General features: G+C 32.9%; 1 protein-coding gene across 1 annotated transcript; it reads left to right on the top strand.

Annotated features, from left to right (window-relative positions):
* The first annotated feature begins 4299 nt into the window (after nt 1-4299).
* Nucleotides 4300-16989, top strand: LOC111415364 (uncharacterized). The gene is made up of 6 exons (XM_023047013.2): nt 4300-4593; nt 4653-4793; nt 4847-5892; nt 7817-8897; nt 13262-14342; nt 15834-16989. Exons 1-6 carry the CDS (start codon nt 4455-4457, stop codon nt 16798-16800), a joined length of 4455 nt encoding a protein of 1484 aa, XP_022902781.2. The 5' UTR covers nt 4300-4454; the 3' UTR covers nt 16801-16989.
* Nucleotides 16990-18343: the final 1354 nt, after the last annotated feature.

Raw genomic sequence — 18343 nt, 5'->3', positions numbered from 1 at the left:
TATCGATTTATAGGAACCCACCTCGTTTGAAATAGCCTCGTTGAAATAGTTCATTCTCACAAATGCGGTTTTCATGTTCAAAGCCCGCGATGGGGCCGGGGCGGCCGATGTCTTCGAAAACGGCCGTGTTAGTTTAAAACTGTGCTGGGAAATGTGTATCATTCTTATATTCGTCCTAACCTCACTTTTTCAAGTGACATATTTTGATGTTTCATTAATTTTACTCACTTAATGCGTCTTCGTCGATTTTGTTTCATATTAGCGCTTCAAAAGAACTGAAGCGGATCAGAAAGATGGATGAAATGACATTCAGAACTTTGAGTTGGATCTCCACTCGCAATTTGAGTAAGTAGATATTTCATGTTCTCGGGAGTTTACTTTTTGTAGCTGTTTCAAGCAAGATGGGTTCTTATAAATCGCTAAAATGTTATAAAGGAGATTAGTGAAGTGAGGTTAAGTTGTAAAAGTGAGATTGGAACTTACTTAAGAATTACCGGCTTTACTGCTGATGTTATAAAAACTAAAACTAGAAATGTTGAGGTTATTTGAGTATTTCTAGTTTTATTTTTAACGCAAAATGAGTGAAATACATTTTAACGAAACCTCGAAATGATACTTAAAAAAAGACGCATATGACGTAGCGCCATCTATCGGAAAGTCTAAGAATGTACGTTCGTAACTATCCTAATTATGAACGTATCCTAATTATTTGACGTTTACAATAATATCGTAAACTCAAATGCTAAAAAATCAATTTATGTCTTGTTATTATTAAAAATAATTTTAAAGAAAGTGGGCACATTCTAAAAAATTTTGTAGTATATTGAACAGCCATATATCATTCCGCTAAATCAAATATGACTAAAAATCTGAATTTTCAATTGGTAGAGATCACTGCAATTTAACGTACTTTACGTCATATAGATGGCGTTTGTATATTCTTATAGAAACATATTATGCGTTCGGGTATAAGAATGGAGCTCGTTGCAACCCGCTGGCAGTTTAGGTTACCAACACCAACTGGATGGAAGGAAGAGAAGGTGTCAACGTATACGGAGAGAGTTGGAAGATATGGTTTCTATCGAAACTTAATTGTGCCCTTTTTAGGGTTGGTCCTAAGGGACAGTAGTTCAATCGGCGAAAATGCCGATTACGAAAGGAACGTTCGCATCTTGTGGTGTTCCTAGCAAGGACTATCGCATACTAGGTGAGTATAGATAGACCCCAAGGTATCCTCCTGCGTTGGAACCTCCCAGATCCTATAAATCCCTCCGTGTGCGGTGTGTCAACCCCATCCATACCCGGTAAAATTCCACACCCTGCGTTGGAAGCGTAAGGTTTTTGTTTACTTCCAGGGTGCTGTTTTACCCGTGACAGGTCGGACGGCGATGCCGTTCTGGGATTGGTTCTTTAGGAATTTATTCTTTGGCATAAAAGGGCAGTTCGCCACTGTCCATACCAACTTTGGAGTCCGATCGACCGGCCACGCCTACTCTTAAGCTGGACTAATACAGTGTGTCCAGATTTCGATGCTCACCAAACGGTGAACGGTGAACTTGACGGGCCTTGACGATGCTCACCATTATTGGTATATTATGAGAGATATAATAAGAGATAGAGAAACGGTTAAATGGAGAATGTTTCGCAGAATTTCAATGCTCGCAACAAATCATATTTAAATTCACTCTGACTTTTTTCGTTTTTGAGAACGAAACAAAAGTCGGTGCTAATAATTTGGAAACAAATGAATATCGATGATATGTTCTGGCCAAACAGCTAGTCTCAAAAAAGTGTCTTAAGAATGTAAAGCAGAGTTGCATTAGGCGTTATCGAGTTATTAGAAAAAATTGAATCAGCAAATTTTTCAAAATATCTCAACAACGAAAAAAGTCTGGATGAATTTAAATATGATTTGTTGTGAGCATTGAATTCTGCACATTCCCCATTTAACCGTTTCTCTCTTATAATACCTGATACACACCAGTAAGCATCGAAAGAAATCTGAACACAATGTTAAGTCCAGCTCAAGAGTAGGCGTGGCCGGTCGATCGGACTCCGAAGTTGGTATGGGGTGACAGTGCAGTTGAATCCTTTTATACCAAACAGTAACAACAAACACTAAGGTGACCAATCCCAGAACGAAATCGCCGTCCAAGAACCAATCACGGGCAAAATAGCACCCTTCTGTGGGGATCGCGGAAGTACAACCTTACGCTTGAGGATGCTGAATTACCGGGTATGGGGTTGACACACCGGGATTTATAGGATCGGTGGAGGTTCCAACGTAGGACACTTTAGGGCCCATACTTACCGGTAGTGTGCGATACTCCTTGCTAGGAGCACCACACGATGCAAACCGCTCCAAGCCCTAAAAAGGGCGCACAATTAGGCTTCAATGGGGGCCATATCCTTCCATCCTGTTTTTGTTGGTAACCCAAACTGCCAGTGGGCTGCAACGAGCTCCATTTTTATACCCGAACGCATAATATGTTTCTATAAGAATATACAAACGCCATCTATATGACGTAAAGTACGTTAAATTGCAGTGATCTCTACCAATTGAAAATTCTGACTTTTAGTCATATTTAGCGGAATGAGGCTGTTCAATATACTACAAAATTCTTTAAAATGTGCACGCTTTTTCTTTAAAATTATTTTTGATAATAACAAGACATAAATTGATTTTTTAGCATTTGAGGTTACGATATTACTGTAAACGTCAAATAATTAGGATACGTTCATAATTAGGATAGTTACGTACATTTTTAGACTTTTTCCAATAGATGGCGCTACCTCATATGCGTCTTTTTTAAGTGACATTTTTGACGTTTCATTAAAAAAATGTATTTAACTCATTTTGCGTTAAAAATAAAACTAGAAATACTCAAATAACCTCAAAATTTCTAGTTTTAGTTTTTATAACATCAGCAGTAAAGCCGGTTATTCTTATGTAAGTTCCAATCTCACTTTTACGACTTAACCTCACTTCACTAATCCCCTTTGGAATATTTTTGGCGATTTATAAGAACCCATCTTGCTTGAAACAGCTATAAAAAGTAAACTCGAAGACGTCGGCCGCCCCCGAGAACACGAAATATCTACTTACTCAAATTGAAAGTAGAGATCCAACTCAAAGTTCTGAATGTCTTGACATACGTGATGGCCGGGGGATTTTATCCATTTTTCTTAATCGCAAATATGAAACAAAATCGACGAAGGCGCATTGAGTGAGTAAATTAACTTTTTTTTTTAATGAAACGTCAAAAAATGTCACTTGAAAAAGTGAGGTTAGGACGAATATAGGAATGATAAACAAAAATAACACATTTCCCAGCACAGTTTTAAACTAACACGGCCGTTTTCGAAGACATCGGCCGCCCGCGAGGGCACGAAATGTTCATTCTTACAAATGCGAGTAGATGTTTTCATGTTTCAGCGTCCGCATGTCCGGGGGCGGCCGATGTCTTCGAAAACGGCCGTGTTGTTTTAACAAGAAAATGATAATCTCCCTATTTTAACACAACCTAACCCCACTTTTTCAAATGACTTTTTTTTGACGTTTCACTAAAAATTTTTGTCTCAAACAGATTTAGAAATAAAATTAAAAAATAATTTACGTTATTTTAGTTAGTCGTACACATTTTACGTTATAAAAAAAAATCAAATAGTAATTTGCGTTTTTCGTGGTTTCAAATTGCGTTAGAATATTTGAAACAAACGTACATTTTTGGACTTTTTCCGACAGATGGCGCTACCTCCTGTGCATCTTTTTTAAGTGACATTTTTGACGTTTTATTAAAAATAATTTATTTAACTCAATTTGAGTTAGAAATAAAACTAAAACTAGAAATTTAGACAAATATTTTACGAAACTTCCTTTTAATCACTTGTTGCGCACGTTTTAAAGGTTAGTTTTGTTTTGGTCGGTAAAGAAGCGCACTTCGTTCCGATACTAATAAATCACAGTTTTCTTCGCGATATTTTTACTTTTAGCAAACGTATTTATTTATTTATAATAACCCAAATACGCATAACATCAATAATATCTGAAAAATAAAATAATAACGCAAATCTACGAGTTAATTTTAAAAACGTTAAAAAATTAATTGACAGAAACGTCATTTATGATTGAAGTTATTTTAACATTCCAATTCAAAAATGTGTTTGTTTTGCTTATCTAAATCACCAAAATACATATTTAATTCTCAAATAAACCTTATCTAAAGTTGATTATAAAATATAAAATGAGATCATCACGTACAAAAACCCACATTTTGCGGTCAATTACTTCCGTCTCACTCTAAACCGTTTAAAACGTCATCTTCCCTCTCTTTTTAAATCGATGATAGGTGGGGTCCGCTTTTGAGGTTAGGTATAAATAAATGTCGGAGTAATGAGTCACATGATGAATACTTGTTGTGATTATGTGTTAATTTTACAACAATAACGACAAAATGACCGAAGAACCATCCCCCGACGCCCCGAATTGGTTAAGAGAGCTGGAAGCGAAGCGCGAACGCCGATTAAAAGCGAAATTGGGGCACGAAACTGGAGCGGGATCCCCGTGTTTGAATTGCAAGAACGATTGCCCAGGTAAAAAGCAAAAATTAACTTAAACAATCGTTATAAATAAAGCGTTTTTTATTTTTTAGGGTTAGATTTACATTTTTGGCGAAAAATTTGCAAAAATTGCAAATGTGGAAAAGAAAGCCATGATGTCCAAGATGATGATATTTATGGATATGCTCAGTTCCAATTACTTGGAAGTAAACCAAATAAGTGCAACAAAATTGGTAAAAAATGATTATTTAATACTAAAAAAATGTTTTAATGTGATGTTTTGTAGTGTTACCAGGTAAAAAAGAAGAAATTGAGTTAGAATGGACACCAAAAGGGCAAAAAGAAGCCATAGAAAAGTATTTAAAAACCCTCCCTGATGAATTACTCCCTGTAAAGGGTTCAGCAGCTGCTCAAGAACGAAAACAACTCCTTCAAAAGCAAATTCCTTTACACGATATTGATCCAAGTTTATGTGATTCATTAACAGAGGATGAAGTTAAATTAATGAATGATTATGTGGCTAATATAAAGAAGAATATTGTTGGAGTTGGGCAAATTGTTCATTTAAATTTTGATAAAACCCCTGTTAACAGAAACTTAGTTTCTGATAAGTTCCATCCAAATTATTCAACAACAGAAGATGTTAAATCAACGATTTTGAATGTAAAACCATTAAGAAATTTAAATAACGATTTTAATCGATTAAATATTGATGAAGATTACCCAGAAAATGTCAAAAACCTCCCAGTTTTTACACCAAATCGAGTCACCAATCGAGAAGAAGACAAAGTTTATCCAGTTTATCCTAAAATACAAGATAAAATTCCCTTCATTTCGAGTTGTGTAAACGAAAAATTCGCCTCACCAACGCCTTACGTAAAAATCCCTTTTACTCCAAACGCCCGATTAGAAAATAGTTACCCGGTCGGGGGTGCCCAACCCGTTTTCGCCACAATTCTCCATCCAAATAATCGCACGATCGAAGATGTTAATCGTTTACCTTTGGGATTTCGCGAACAAATCTGCGTCATCGCTCCAAACGGCGAACGACTTCCTGTTTGTACCAACAGTATATATTATTCCGGCCCAAATGGAGAACTTTTGGTGCAATCCCCAAGCGGGGAACGCTTTTACGTCGATTCTAAAGATGGAAGATACGCGATCGGCCCCAAAGGAGAACGTTTATTAATTGGGGCTAATGGAGAAAAGTATTATGAAGACCCCGAAGATAATCGATTTGTTTTAAAGGATGGGGAAAAATGTTTTGTGCCTAATGAAAAGTTTGAGGTTAACCCAAAAGGGCAAAGATATCAAGAAGATAAAAATAATAAGGTGAGATTTTAATTAATTTATTTTGAAGTTGACAGATTTAATGTGGTAAATTGCTGTTGCCATGGTAACACCACTTAAATGTCATTTGAAATCTTAGGTTATGTTGATTTTTTTTTAATGTAACGTCAAAATAAAACTTAGATTAGACTAAAAAGATTGATATAAACTCTATGCTTACCTTGTTTAATTTATTAATTAATTTTCTTGTAATAAATTAATTTTGAAACGTCAAGTAAAAGTCAACAAACGACATAACCTCACTTTTCTTGTTTTTTAACCGAATTATAATTAATTTATTAATTTGAATGTTTCAAATCAATAATTTAATAATAATCGTCTTTTTAAACGATTTAGATTAATTTTAATTTCATTAAAATGCACAATTAGTTTATAGCGACAAGTAAATTGTGTCAATCAAAAAAATTAATACCAACCCAAAAAATTCCCCTAACTGAACCCCCAAAAATAATAAAAATCAAAGTTTTTCGAAAATTACTTAATACATTAATTTCGGCTTATTATTATTAACAATTAATTAAAAACTAAAAGGAATCGCTTTATTTACACAATTTTATTGTGTATGTGATGAAGTACCATGGTAACACCACTTAAATGTCATTTGAAAATCATAGGTTATATTGATTTTTTTTTAATGAAATATCAAAATAAAAACTTAGGTTAGACTAGAAAGATTGATATAAACTATCTTAATATCTAACTCAACTATCTACTATCCTTACCTTGTTTAATTTATTAATTAATTTTCTTGTAATAAATTAATGTTGAAACGTCAATTAAAAGTCAACAAACGACATAACCTCACTTTTCTTGTTTTTTAACCGAATTATAATTAATTTATTAATTTGAATGTTTCAAATCAATAATTTAATAATAATCGTCTTTTTAAACGATTTAGATTAATTTAAATTTCATTAAAACGCACAATTAGTTTATAGCGACAAGTAAATTGTGTCAATTAAAAAAATTAATACCAACCCAAAAAATTCCCCCAACTGAACCCCCAAAAATAATAAAAATCAAAATTTTTCGAAAATTGCTTAATACATTAATTTCGGCTTATTATTATTAACAATTAATTAAAAACTAAAAGGAATCGCTTTATTTACACAATTTTATTGTGTACGTGATGAAGTACCATGGTAACACCACTTAAATGTCATTTGAAAATCTTAGGTTATGTTGTTTTTTTTAATGAAATGTCAAAATAAAAACTTAGGTTAGACTAGAAAGATTGATATAAACTATCTTAATATCTAACTCAACTATCTACTATCCTTACCTTGTTTAATTTATTAATTAATTTTCTTGTAATAAATTAATTAATGTTGAAACGTCAATTAAAAGTCAACAAACGACTTAACCTCACTTTTCTTGTTTATTAACCGAATTATAATTAATTTATTAATTTGAATGTTTCAAATCAATAATTTCATAATAATCGTCTTTTTAAACGATTTAGATTAATTTAAATTTCATTAAAATGCACAATTAGTTTATAGCGACAAGTAAATTGTGTCAATTAAAAAAATTAATACCAACCCAAAAAATTCCCCTAACTGAACCCCCAAAAATAATAAAAATCAAAATTTTTCGAAAATTGCTTTCGCCTTTTAACATTTAATTTTAAAAAATCTACTCAACATTTAATATTAACAAATTATTTTTTGAAATAACAAACTAATTTTGACATTTAGTTGCCAACTTCATTATTTATACGTCATTTTTGTATTTTAAACGTCTATTTTTGACGTTTAGTTGCCAACTTCATTATTTATATGTCATCTTTGTATTTTAAACGTCAATTTTGACAGTTCATTACCAACTTAATCATTTATACGCCGTAATTTCCCTTCTTTTTGAAAACGAATTAAAAAATAGAGTATAATTTCCATTTTTTTTTTAGGAAATTTTTTTTGCCGAACCAGATAATGACCGATACGTAAGAAACTGCGAAGGAAAACGTTTCATCGTTGACACCCAAGGAAAACGATACCCCATTGACATCAACGACGGTCGTTTAGCAGTTGAAGATGGCACAAAATTTTTGTTGGGCCCCAAAAACGAACGTTACGTTCAAGATCCCAACGATAGAAACGTTTTAATCGGCCCAAATGGTGAAAAATTCGTTTTCCCCGACGACAGATATGACACATCCGATTACGGCGAACGCTTTTTAACAGGATCTGGAGATAACCAAAAATTTTTCGCGGATCCCAACGACGATCGTTACTGTTTAGGACCACGAGGGGAGCGATACCGAGTTGGAAACGATGGGAATTTATACAAAATCGATAACAAAGACGGCCGATTCTTAATCGACCCGAAAAATAATTCAAAATTTTTAATGGGCCCCACCGGAAATCTTTTTCACCAAGATCCAAACGATCCAAATTACGTTATAGGCGAATTAAACGATCGACATTACATCGGCGAGGATCTATTCGAAAGCGAACCTGGAGGGGTTCGTTATTTAAAAGGCGAAAATGGAATTAAATATTACGCGGACCCCATTCAAGAAAGACGAGCTGTTGGGCCGAATGGTGAAAAGTACTTAATTGGGGCTAATAATGAATTATTTCCGGTCGATCCAAAGGATAAACGTTTCGGGAGGGATGCAATGGGGAATAAAATCTGTTTGGGACCTAAAGGAGAAGTGTTTTATTCCGATATTGATGATCGTTACGTTATTGGCCCGGATAAGAAGAAATATTTTGTACCAAAAAATTATTTCAACACAACTCCCAATGGGGAAAAACTCATTTCTGGCGTAAACACCGATCAACCGCTTAAAGTGGACCCGAAAGATGATCGATACGCTTTGGGGCCGCGTAATGAACGCTTTTTAATCGGCCCTGATGGCGAAATTTATCCCGTTGATAAACAGGATGGACGATTTGGGGTTAATAAGAATAATGATAGGATATTTTTTGATCCTGATGGGAAGGTTTATAAGAAAGATCGTTTGGATGATAATTGTGTAACAGGTAAGTTCGTAAGTTTCATTTTTGGTGTAAAACTAGAAATTTTTGAGGTTATGTCATGCGTCAAAAAATTGAATGTACTTACTCTGCCTTAAAAATGGACCTTTCAGCTTCATTTAATGCGAAAATTAATTAATATAATCACGATTATTATTATAAAACTTTATCTTAATGCAACAAGTGATTTTTTTTAAAGATGTCCGTGCTTGTTGATAAATCACCATGGTAACGGCAGGGTTGAAAACTTTTAAACGAAAAATTATTTTATCGCAAAATTTATATTTAATACTTTTCTGCCGATGAAATAAGAAATAAAGCTAAAACTAGAAATTAACCTCCAAATTTCTAGTTTTAGTTTTATTTCTAACTCAAAATGAGTTAAATGTTTTTTTTAATGAAACGTCAAAGTCACTTGAAAAAGACGCGTAGGAGATAGCGTCATCTAGTGAATTTTATTAACATTAATTAATATTGTTCAATAACTTTTTATTGAATTTTTGTTATATTAACGTTAAATTAAATCGAAAATCATCGATTTTTTTAAATACAAAGATAATTTTTATTAAATGATTTCAAATTTGTTAATTAAATCTTTTTTGTCACCCCCATCTATACTCTGTTTTTAAACCAGGAGGAGTAAACGCGAAAGTCAGATTTACACTAGGAAAAATCACCAGAAAATATCACTAGATATTTTGGCGGTAAATTTAAATTAATTATTATTATTTATTTATTTACTTCACGCTATAATTGCCATTACAAATTGCCAAAGAATACTTCATGGTATAATTAATGTTTGTAAACAAAACTAACCTTACCTAACATTCCTTCACGCTATAATTGACATTACAAAAGAAAACTTCACGCTATAATTGCCATTACTAATTGCCAAAGAAAACTTCATGGTATAATTAATGTTTGTAAACAAAACTAACCTTACCTAACATTCCTTCACGCTATAATTGACATTACAAAAGAAAACTTCACGCTATAATTGCCATTACTAATTGCCAAAGAATACTTCATGGTATAATTAATGTTTGTAAACAAAACTAACCTTACCTAACATTCAGCGTCTGAAGACACAGGGCTAAACCCGAAACTTAAAAATATATAACTTAGCGCTGAATAACAATTAAAACTAGAACTAACACTTGCACTAGAACTATACGCTGTTTTTAAACGAGGAGGAGTAAACGCGAAAGTCAGATTTACACTGGGAAAAATCACCAGAAAATATCACTAGATATTTTGGCGGTAAATTTAAATTAATAATTATTATTTATTTATTTACTTATTATTGTATTTATTTTCGTTTGTTAACGTCAACACTATACATACAAATTAACATTGAAGTTATGAGTGTATTTGTTTCAAAATATAATAAAAAAGGGTTTAAGAACACAAAATATACAATAATGACACGAAACTGTCGAATTATCAATTACCTAACCTTCAAATTCAAAATTCAAAATTGCCTGTGTGTGGACCTTCCTCGCATTCAACCAATCACGTGCAAGGTCAATCTGGTGACAAATTTAAAATACTCCTCCTGGTTTAAAAACAGAGTATAGTTATTTTGACATTTAAAAAAATTTCAATTTGCAATTCAACCGAAATAAACAATTAAAGACATTTTTGGTGATCCAAATCGTTTGCTTAAACCAATTTTAGACGATTTTTATCTCGGAATGAAGTTTCAGACATAACCTAACTTTTTTATGTCAATTTCAAATATGTCGATTCATTTTATTTAAAATTTAATTTAATCGCAACTTGAATCATTTTAGATTATTCGCGCGTCAAAGGCGTTTAAAAACTAAAATTTCTAGTTTTTGGACGAGTTAAAATAGTCCTTGAAAAAGTTAGGTTAGGTTGAGAAAAAAGCACAACATAATTTTTAACAACTAATTCGTTACAAAAATTAAATGTACTTACTCTGTCTTAAAAACGGACCTTTCAACTTCATTTAATGCGAAAATTGTTTAATATAATCGCGATAATTATTACAAAACTTTATCTTGATGCAACAAGTGATTTTTTTAAAGATGTCGGTCCTTATTGACAAATCACCATGGTAACGGCAGGGTTGAAAACTTTTAAACACAAAATTTTCACTTTTCTGCCGATGTAATAAGAAATAAAACTAAAACTAGAAATTTTGAGGTTATTACCCTAAAATTTTTAGTTTTAGTTTTATTTCTAATGCAAAATGAATTAAATAAATTTTTTTTAACGAAACGTCAGAAATGTCATTTAAAAAAAACTGCATAGCAGGTAGCGCAATCTGTCGGAAAATGTCTAAAAATATACGTTCGTAACTATCTTCTCATCATGTCAAATATTCTAACGCAATTGGAAACCCCAAAATTTCACTTGGGAAAGTTAGGTTAGGTTGAAAAAAAATAAATTTTTTATTTAAACAAGCCGAGGCAATAGCTTTTTTATTATAGAGTACTCGGCTGTGAAATTGTACGTCAAACTTCACAAATAGGTTATAAAGCCTTGACGTTTACATAAACAGTAAGCAAAACTAAAAAATCAATTAACTTTATAACCTATTTGTCAAGTTTGACGTACAATTTCATAGCCGAGTTCGGTTTTTATGTGAATCACCCTGTATACATATTAAGAGGCCGAGGCAGTGGGGTTTTCGCTATGAAGCAATAAGGAAAGGTTTTTGTTTATTATTAATATATTATTACAAACCGAGGCAGTGGCTTTTTTCTTTATAAAGCAATAAGAAGAGGTTTCTGTGCAGTAATGATGTATCATTACAAGCCGAGGCAGTGGCTTCTTTTCCTAATAAACCAATAAGAAAAAGTTTCTTTGTAGTAATGATGTATTATTACAAGCCGAGGCAGTAGCGTGTTTTCCTGATAAAGCAATAAGAAAAAGTTTCTTTGCAGTAATGATATATCATTACAATCCGAGGCAACTAAGCTGTTGAGGCAGTGGCTTTTTTCCTTATAAAGCAATAAGAAAAGGTTTCTTTGTAGTAATAATGCTTTATGACAAGCCGAGGCAGTAGCTTTTTTATTATAAAAGAAAGGTTTCTTTACAGCAATAATATGTTTTCACAAGCCGAGGAAGCCGTGCTGCTGAGGCAGTAACTTTTTTATCATATGTAAAACAATAGGAGAAGGTTTGTCTTCCATACTTTATACATATTTAGAGGCCGAGGCAGCCGTTTTTTCGCTAGGAAGCAATAAGGATAGGTTTTTGTTCATTATTAATATATTATTACAAGCCAAGGTAGTCGTGTTGCCGAGGCAGTGGCCTTTTTTTTCTAATAAATCAATGAGAAAAGATTGCTTTACAGTAATGATGTATTATTACAAGCCGAGGCAGTGGCTTTTTTCTAATAAAGCAATAAGAAACGGTTTCTTTGCAGTAATGATGCATCATTACAAGCCGAGGCAGTGGCTTTTTTCCTTATAAAGCAATAAGAAAAAGTTTCTTTGTAGTAATGATGTATTATTACAAGCCGAGGCAGCCGTGCGGCCGAGGCAATAGTTATATTATAAAACAATAAGAAAAAGTTTGTGTTCCGTATTATACAGGTTGCTGATATGTATGGAATCTATTACAATCTATTACAAAAAAATAATTAACTATACAGGGTCAGTCAAAAAGTTATGACGAAACAAAGTTACGTTTTCTTTAATGGAACACCCTGTATATTATTTCATATTTCGGTTCATCTCGAAATTCTAAACAAAATTCATGTAGCACGTCATAAAGCTAAAGTTAACCGTTTTCGAGATATTGAACTTTAAAAATCACTCATAAATTACACAAAAATGTTTTAGTCGTTTATGATCATAACTTATCAAGTTACCTTTGAAAGTTTTTCTTACAACATGAATTTTGTTTATAATTTTGAGATGAACTGAAACATGGAATAATATACAGGATGTTCCATTAAAGAAAACGTAACCTTGTTACGTCATAACTTTTTGACTTACCTGTATACTTAATTTGTCTTTATTGTAATAATTTTAAAAAACACTAAAACTTTTGTATCTTAACATTTTTCGCTAGCTATCTTACTTTAGAAGATTATCGACCGTTTCCAAACATATCAGCGACCCTGTATATACAGGGGCTGTTTAAAAATTGGCGAATAATATGCATGTAATGATATATCATAACAAGCCTCGGCAACCGTGCTGCCGAGACAGTAACTTTTTTATTATAAAACAATAAGAAAAAAAGGTTTGTCCTCTGTATTATACAGGGTGGAACAAAAGTATGGGATATAACTAGTAAATACATCATTTGATTTAAATGAAAAATTTTTCAAATTAAAGTGTTAACATTTATTTCATTACCTAATTTTAATTAATTTTTTTAATTCCAATTAGGTGAAGATGGTGTCAAATATTACTTACCTGAAGATAGATACAAAACCGGCCCCACCGGCGAAAGATACGTCCTAAATCAAAACAAAGAGCGATGCGTTCCGAGCCAATTCAACGATAACTACGCAATTAACCCCAAAGGAAAACGCTTTTTTGTTTCACCCAAAGGAGAAGTGTTCCCAGTAAGCGATAAAGACGCAAGATTTTTAGACGACTCAGGAAAAAAATTTATGTTAGCCCCCAACGGAGAAAAATTCTACGAGGATCCAAACAACCCAAATCACGTTATCGGCCCGGATGGACAACGCATCAAAATCCCCAAAGATAAATTTAAAACGTTTAAAAACGGGGAGAGATTCCTCGAGACTCCGTATGGGTTAAAATATCATCCTTCAGCTAAAGACGATAATATATTAATCGGTCCTAATGGTGATAAACACATTTTAGATCCTCAAGGTAATTTTTACAAAATCTCCCCCGAAGATGGGCGATTATTCGAAGATAACAACGGAAATAAATTTGTTTTCAACGATGACGACAAAAAATTATTTAAACAACCCAATGGAAACCTTTTCGATCCATCATCAGGAAAAGAATACAAATTAGCAACCCCGAAATATCAAACATCAGCAAACGGGGATCGATTCATTGAAAAAAACGGCAAAAAATTCATTCCCGATCCTATCGACGAGAATTACGCGATTTCCCAACAAGGTGATCGATTTTTAGTTGACCCAAAAGGAAATTTATTTCCTGTAGACTCGGAAGATGCTCGATTCGCGCGTGGTCCGAATGGAGAGCGCTTTTTAATGGACGCTGATGGGAATGTTTTTTATCCCGATCCTTATGATGATAAATACGTAATTGGACCAAAGAATGAAAAATATTTTCTTCCAGAGGATAAATTTATTACATCGCCATCCGGGGAACGCTTTTTAAGGGACTCAAATGGAAAAAAATACATTCCAGATCCAAGAAATTCTAATTTAGCCATTGGACCAGATGGGCGGATTTATGGGGTTAATAAAAATAAGGAAACTTACCCCTTAAATACATCCCAGAAGGATGATAACTCAATAATAAGGTTAGAATTTTTAGTCTTTTTTTATGAAATAAATATTTGTATCAACATAACCTCAGTTTTACAAGTGACGTTTTATATTTCACTAAAACTGAGAAACACAACTTAATCTCACTTTTTCTAACGCTGGATGATTTAAATATAAGTTAGGTTAGGTTGAGAAAAATGAACAACATATTTTTTACAAAGCTAATTCGTTACAAAAATTGATTGTACTCACTTTGCTTTAAAAACGGTCCTTTCAGCTTCATTTTATGCAAAAATTGATTAATATAATCGTGATAATTATCATAAAAAACTTTATCTTGATGCAACAAGTGACTTTTTTAAAGATGTCGGTGTTTATTGACCAATCACCATGGTAACGGCAGGGTTGAAAACTTTTAAACAAAAAATTATTTTAGTGAAGTAAAAAAAATTTAATAAACGTCAAAATCAAAAGTTCCTAAGTTTTAATTTTGGTGTCAAGACGAAAAAGTGACTTCGAAAACGTCGGCCGCCCCCAAGAAAACGGCGTATTTGTACTCAAAAATGAACGTTGAAGATTCCCAACCTCACTTTCAAATAACATTGTATGTTGACGTTTTAACAAAAAAAAAGATGCATTTCACATCATTTTGCGTTAGAACTAGAAATTTTTGAGGTTATGCCGTGCGTCAAAGAAAATGATGTTGACCTCACTTTAACAACACAACCTAACCTCACTTTCAAATGACATTGTATTTTGACGTTTAAAAAAAAACTACTTACTCTGCTTTAAAAACGGATCTTTAAAACCTTAAAACGGATCTTTTCGCTTCATTTAATGTTTAAAATTGTTTAATATAATCGTTAATAAAACTTTCTCTTGACAACAAATTTTTTTAAGATGTCTGCGCTTATTGACAAATCACCATGGCAACGGCAGGTTGGTGACTTAAAAAAATTTAATAAACGTCCAAATAAAAAGTTCCTAAGTTTAATTTTTGGTGTAATAAGAAATAAAACTAAAACTGCGTCAAGACGCACGGCATAACCCTAAAATTTCTAGTTTTAGTTTTATTTCTACCCCCAGGTGAGTTAAATAAAAATTTTTTTAATAAATCGTTAAATGAAACGTCACTTGAAAAAGTAAGGTTAGGTGGAGAAAAAGGTAAATTTTTTATTTCAAGTAATTTATCAAAAAAACTTTAATTTATTTACCTTACCTTAAAACAGATCTTTTCGCTTCATTTAATGTTTAAAATTGTTTAATATAATCGTTAATAAAACGTTTATAAAACATTTTCTTGACTCCACAAATAATTTTTTAAAGATGTCTGCGCTTATTGACATATCACCATGGCAACGGCAGGTTGGTGACTTAAAAAAAATTTACTAAACGTTAAAATAAAAAAATCCCCAGTAAAAGTGAGGTTATGTCGAAAAAATATAATAAAAACGAATAAAGACGCTTTAAATATTAAATAAAATTTAAATTATTATTATCTAAATTAAATAACATTTTTATTTCAGTCCAAAACAAGATCCAAGATTCTTCACGGACCCTCTCGGTAACAACTACGTCGAAACAACCCAAGGAATTAAATTCCCCGTCAACAAAGAAGACGAAAACTTCGTCGAATCCCCCGATGGAAAAACCTACATGTTACCCCCCAACAACGACGCATACATCGTAGGCCCCAACGGGCTAAAACAACAATTAAAACTCCCCCCACCAACTCCAAACAAACATTTAATCCCAGAAAATGCATTCTCAAGCGTTCCCGAAGAAAATTTAGAACCCCACCACGTAACCGTAGGGGGAATTAAAGACATCGAATACGAAAATAAAATCAAATCGGCCCAAATCCACCACGATAACAATCACCTAGAGGAACCTAAAAATCATTTCATTCCAAATCAAAACCCTCAATCTTGTCATCATTGCAAGAAACTCTTCGAAAATGACTCGATTGTGGTTCAAATCGATCGAGCGAACGCTTCGTTTCACTCAAATTGTTTCCGGTGTTACGGGTGTAACCAAAATTTGGCCGATTTGCTTTATTTTTATGATAAAGATTCCGATCAAATTTATTGCGGGAGGGATTACGCGAAAATTAAAGGGATTCCGCGTTGTATGGCTTGCGACGAATTGATTTTTGTTAAGGAGTATTGTTTGGCGGAGAACGCAACGTTTCATGTTAAACATTTTTGTTGTTTCGAGTGCGATACGCCGTTGGCGGGGTCTAATTATGTGATGGAGGAGTCGCAACCGATTTGTTTGAGTTGTTACGAAACTGTGAGGGCGTCCAAATGCGCCGCTTGCTTTAAAGTTATCAAACCGGACGAACCGGGGGCCACCTTGAAAGGATTGCATTTCCATGCCCATGACGGCTGTTTCCGGTGTCACGTTTGCACCAAACCGCTTTTAAATGCCAAGTTGTTGTTGAGAAATGATAAGTTGTATTGCTCAGGGGTTTGCCTTGGAAATGATCAATGATGATAATCAAAAAATGAAAACAAGACTGATGTTGTGCCTATTTTCTGTAAGGGGAATTGAAAGCAAATAAGTGCCATTTTACTATTGTGTCTTGCATTTTGTACGTAGATAAGATAATATTGATAAAAAATATTTTTTGTAAGTGCAATTTTTATATGTCTATTCTAATAAAACGTATTTTACCAAAAACGAAGTTTTTTACTCACTTTTTCCAAGAAAACGTTTCACAAAGCCGAATTCCGATCCTAAATCATAAATAACTCGAATTAGAATTCGATTTTAATTATTATAAAAGTAGTTACCTTAAAAATTAAACTTTAAGCTCAAAATAAAAATGTTTTAAGTCACAAACTTAGTTTTTCTAATAATGGCCGCCTCTGTTAAGAAATCACCATGGTAACGGCAAGTTGAAAACTTTGAAACAAAAAATTTTCGACATTAATTATATTAAAGTTATCTTTTTTACTGTCACATAAGATTTACATTTCTTAAACATAAAAAATAAACGATGAAAAAACGTTCGTAAGTTTCATTTTTGGTATAATAAGAAATAAAATTATAACTAAAAATTTTCAGGTTATGCTCAAAAACTATGGTAACGGCGATTTAATGAAATGTCATAATAAAGTCGCTAGTAAAGTGAGGTTATGTTGAGAAAAATGTAATAAAAAGGAATAGAAACGTTTTAAATGTTGGTTGTTATTCACACAGGTTAGAAATTAGGTTTTGTACAAAACAAACTCGCCCGTTTTCGAGAAAATCGGCCGTCCCCGGTCATCGCGAACACTAAAAGCTAACACTTTGTGGTTGTTTCAAGCGATTTTGAGGCATAACCTCAAAATTTCTAATTTTAATTTTATTTCTAACGCAAAAGGGAGTTAAATTTTTATTTAATGAAACGTCAACAAATTAATGTCACTTGAAAAAGACGCATAACAAGTAACGCCATCTGTCGGGAAAAGTCTAAAAATGTACGTTTGCAACTATCTTCTCATCATGTCAAATATTCAAACGCAATTTGAAACCACGAAAAACTCAAATTACAATTTGATTTCTTTTTTATAACGTAAAACGTGTACTAGTGACTAAAACGAACTTCTATGACGCAAATGTCTTATTAATGTTATTTCTAAAACTGCGTGAATTAAAATTTTTTTAATGAAACGTCAAAAAAATTTCTTTTGAAAAAAGTGAGGTTAGGTTGTGTTAAGAAAGTGAGATTAGGAATCCACATCATTTTCCAACACAGCTTTAAACTAACACGGCCGTTTTCGAAGACATCGGCCGCCCCCGGCCATCGCGAACATTAAAACATTGAAATCCTTGAGTTGGATCTCTACTCGTATTTATCAGAATAGACATTTCGTGCCTTCGGGGGGCGGCCGACGTCTTCGAAGTCGACCGAGTTTACTTTTTATAGCTGTTTCAAACGAGAGGGCTTCTTATCAATCGACAAGATTTTTAGTTTTAATGAAACGTCAAAAAAAAGTCATTTGAAAAAGTGAGGTTAGGTTGTGTTAAGAAAGTGAGATTAGAAATCCTT

Source organism: Onthophagus taurus, unplaced genomic scaffold, assembly GCF_036711975.1.
Source record: "Onthophagus taurus isolate NC unplaced genomic scaffold, IU_Otau_3.0 ScKx7SY_16, whole genome shotgun sequence".
NCBI classification, from domain to species: Eukaryota; Metazoa; Arthropoda; class Insecta; order Coleoptera; family Scarabaeidae; genus Onthophagus; species Onthophagus taurus.
Note: the sequence above shows the minus strand (reverse complement) of the source record. Positions and strands in the feature narration are given on the sequence as shown.

What these genes read in the sequence shown, in the direction of transcription:
- LOC111415364 (XM_023047013.2), top strand. Translation starts at nt 4,455, where the DNA reads ATGACCGAAGAACCATCCCCCGACGCCCCGAATTGGTTAAGAGAGCTG. An exon ending in AAATAAGTGCAACAAAATTG is followed by an intron (nt 4,794 to 4,846) that starts GTAAAAAATGAT and finishes GATGTTTTGTAG; the next exon opens with TGTTACCAGGTAAAAAAGAA. An exon ending in GATGATAACTCAATAATAAG is followed by an intron (nt 14,343 to 15,833) that starts GTTAGAATTTTT and finishes TTTTTATTTCAG; the next exon opens with TCCAAAACAAGATCCAAGAT.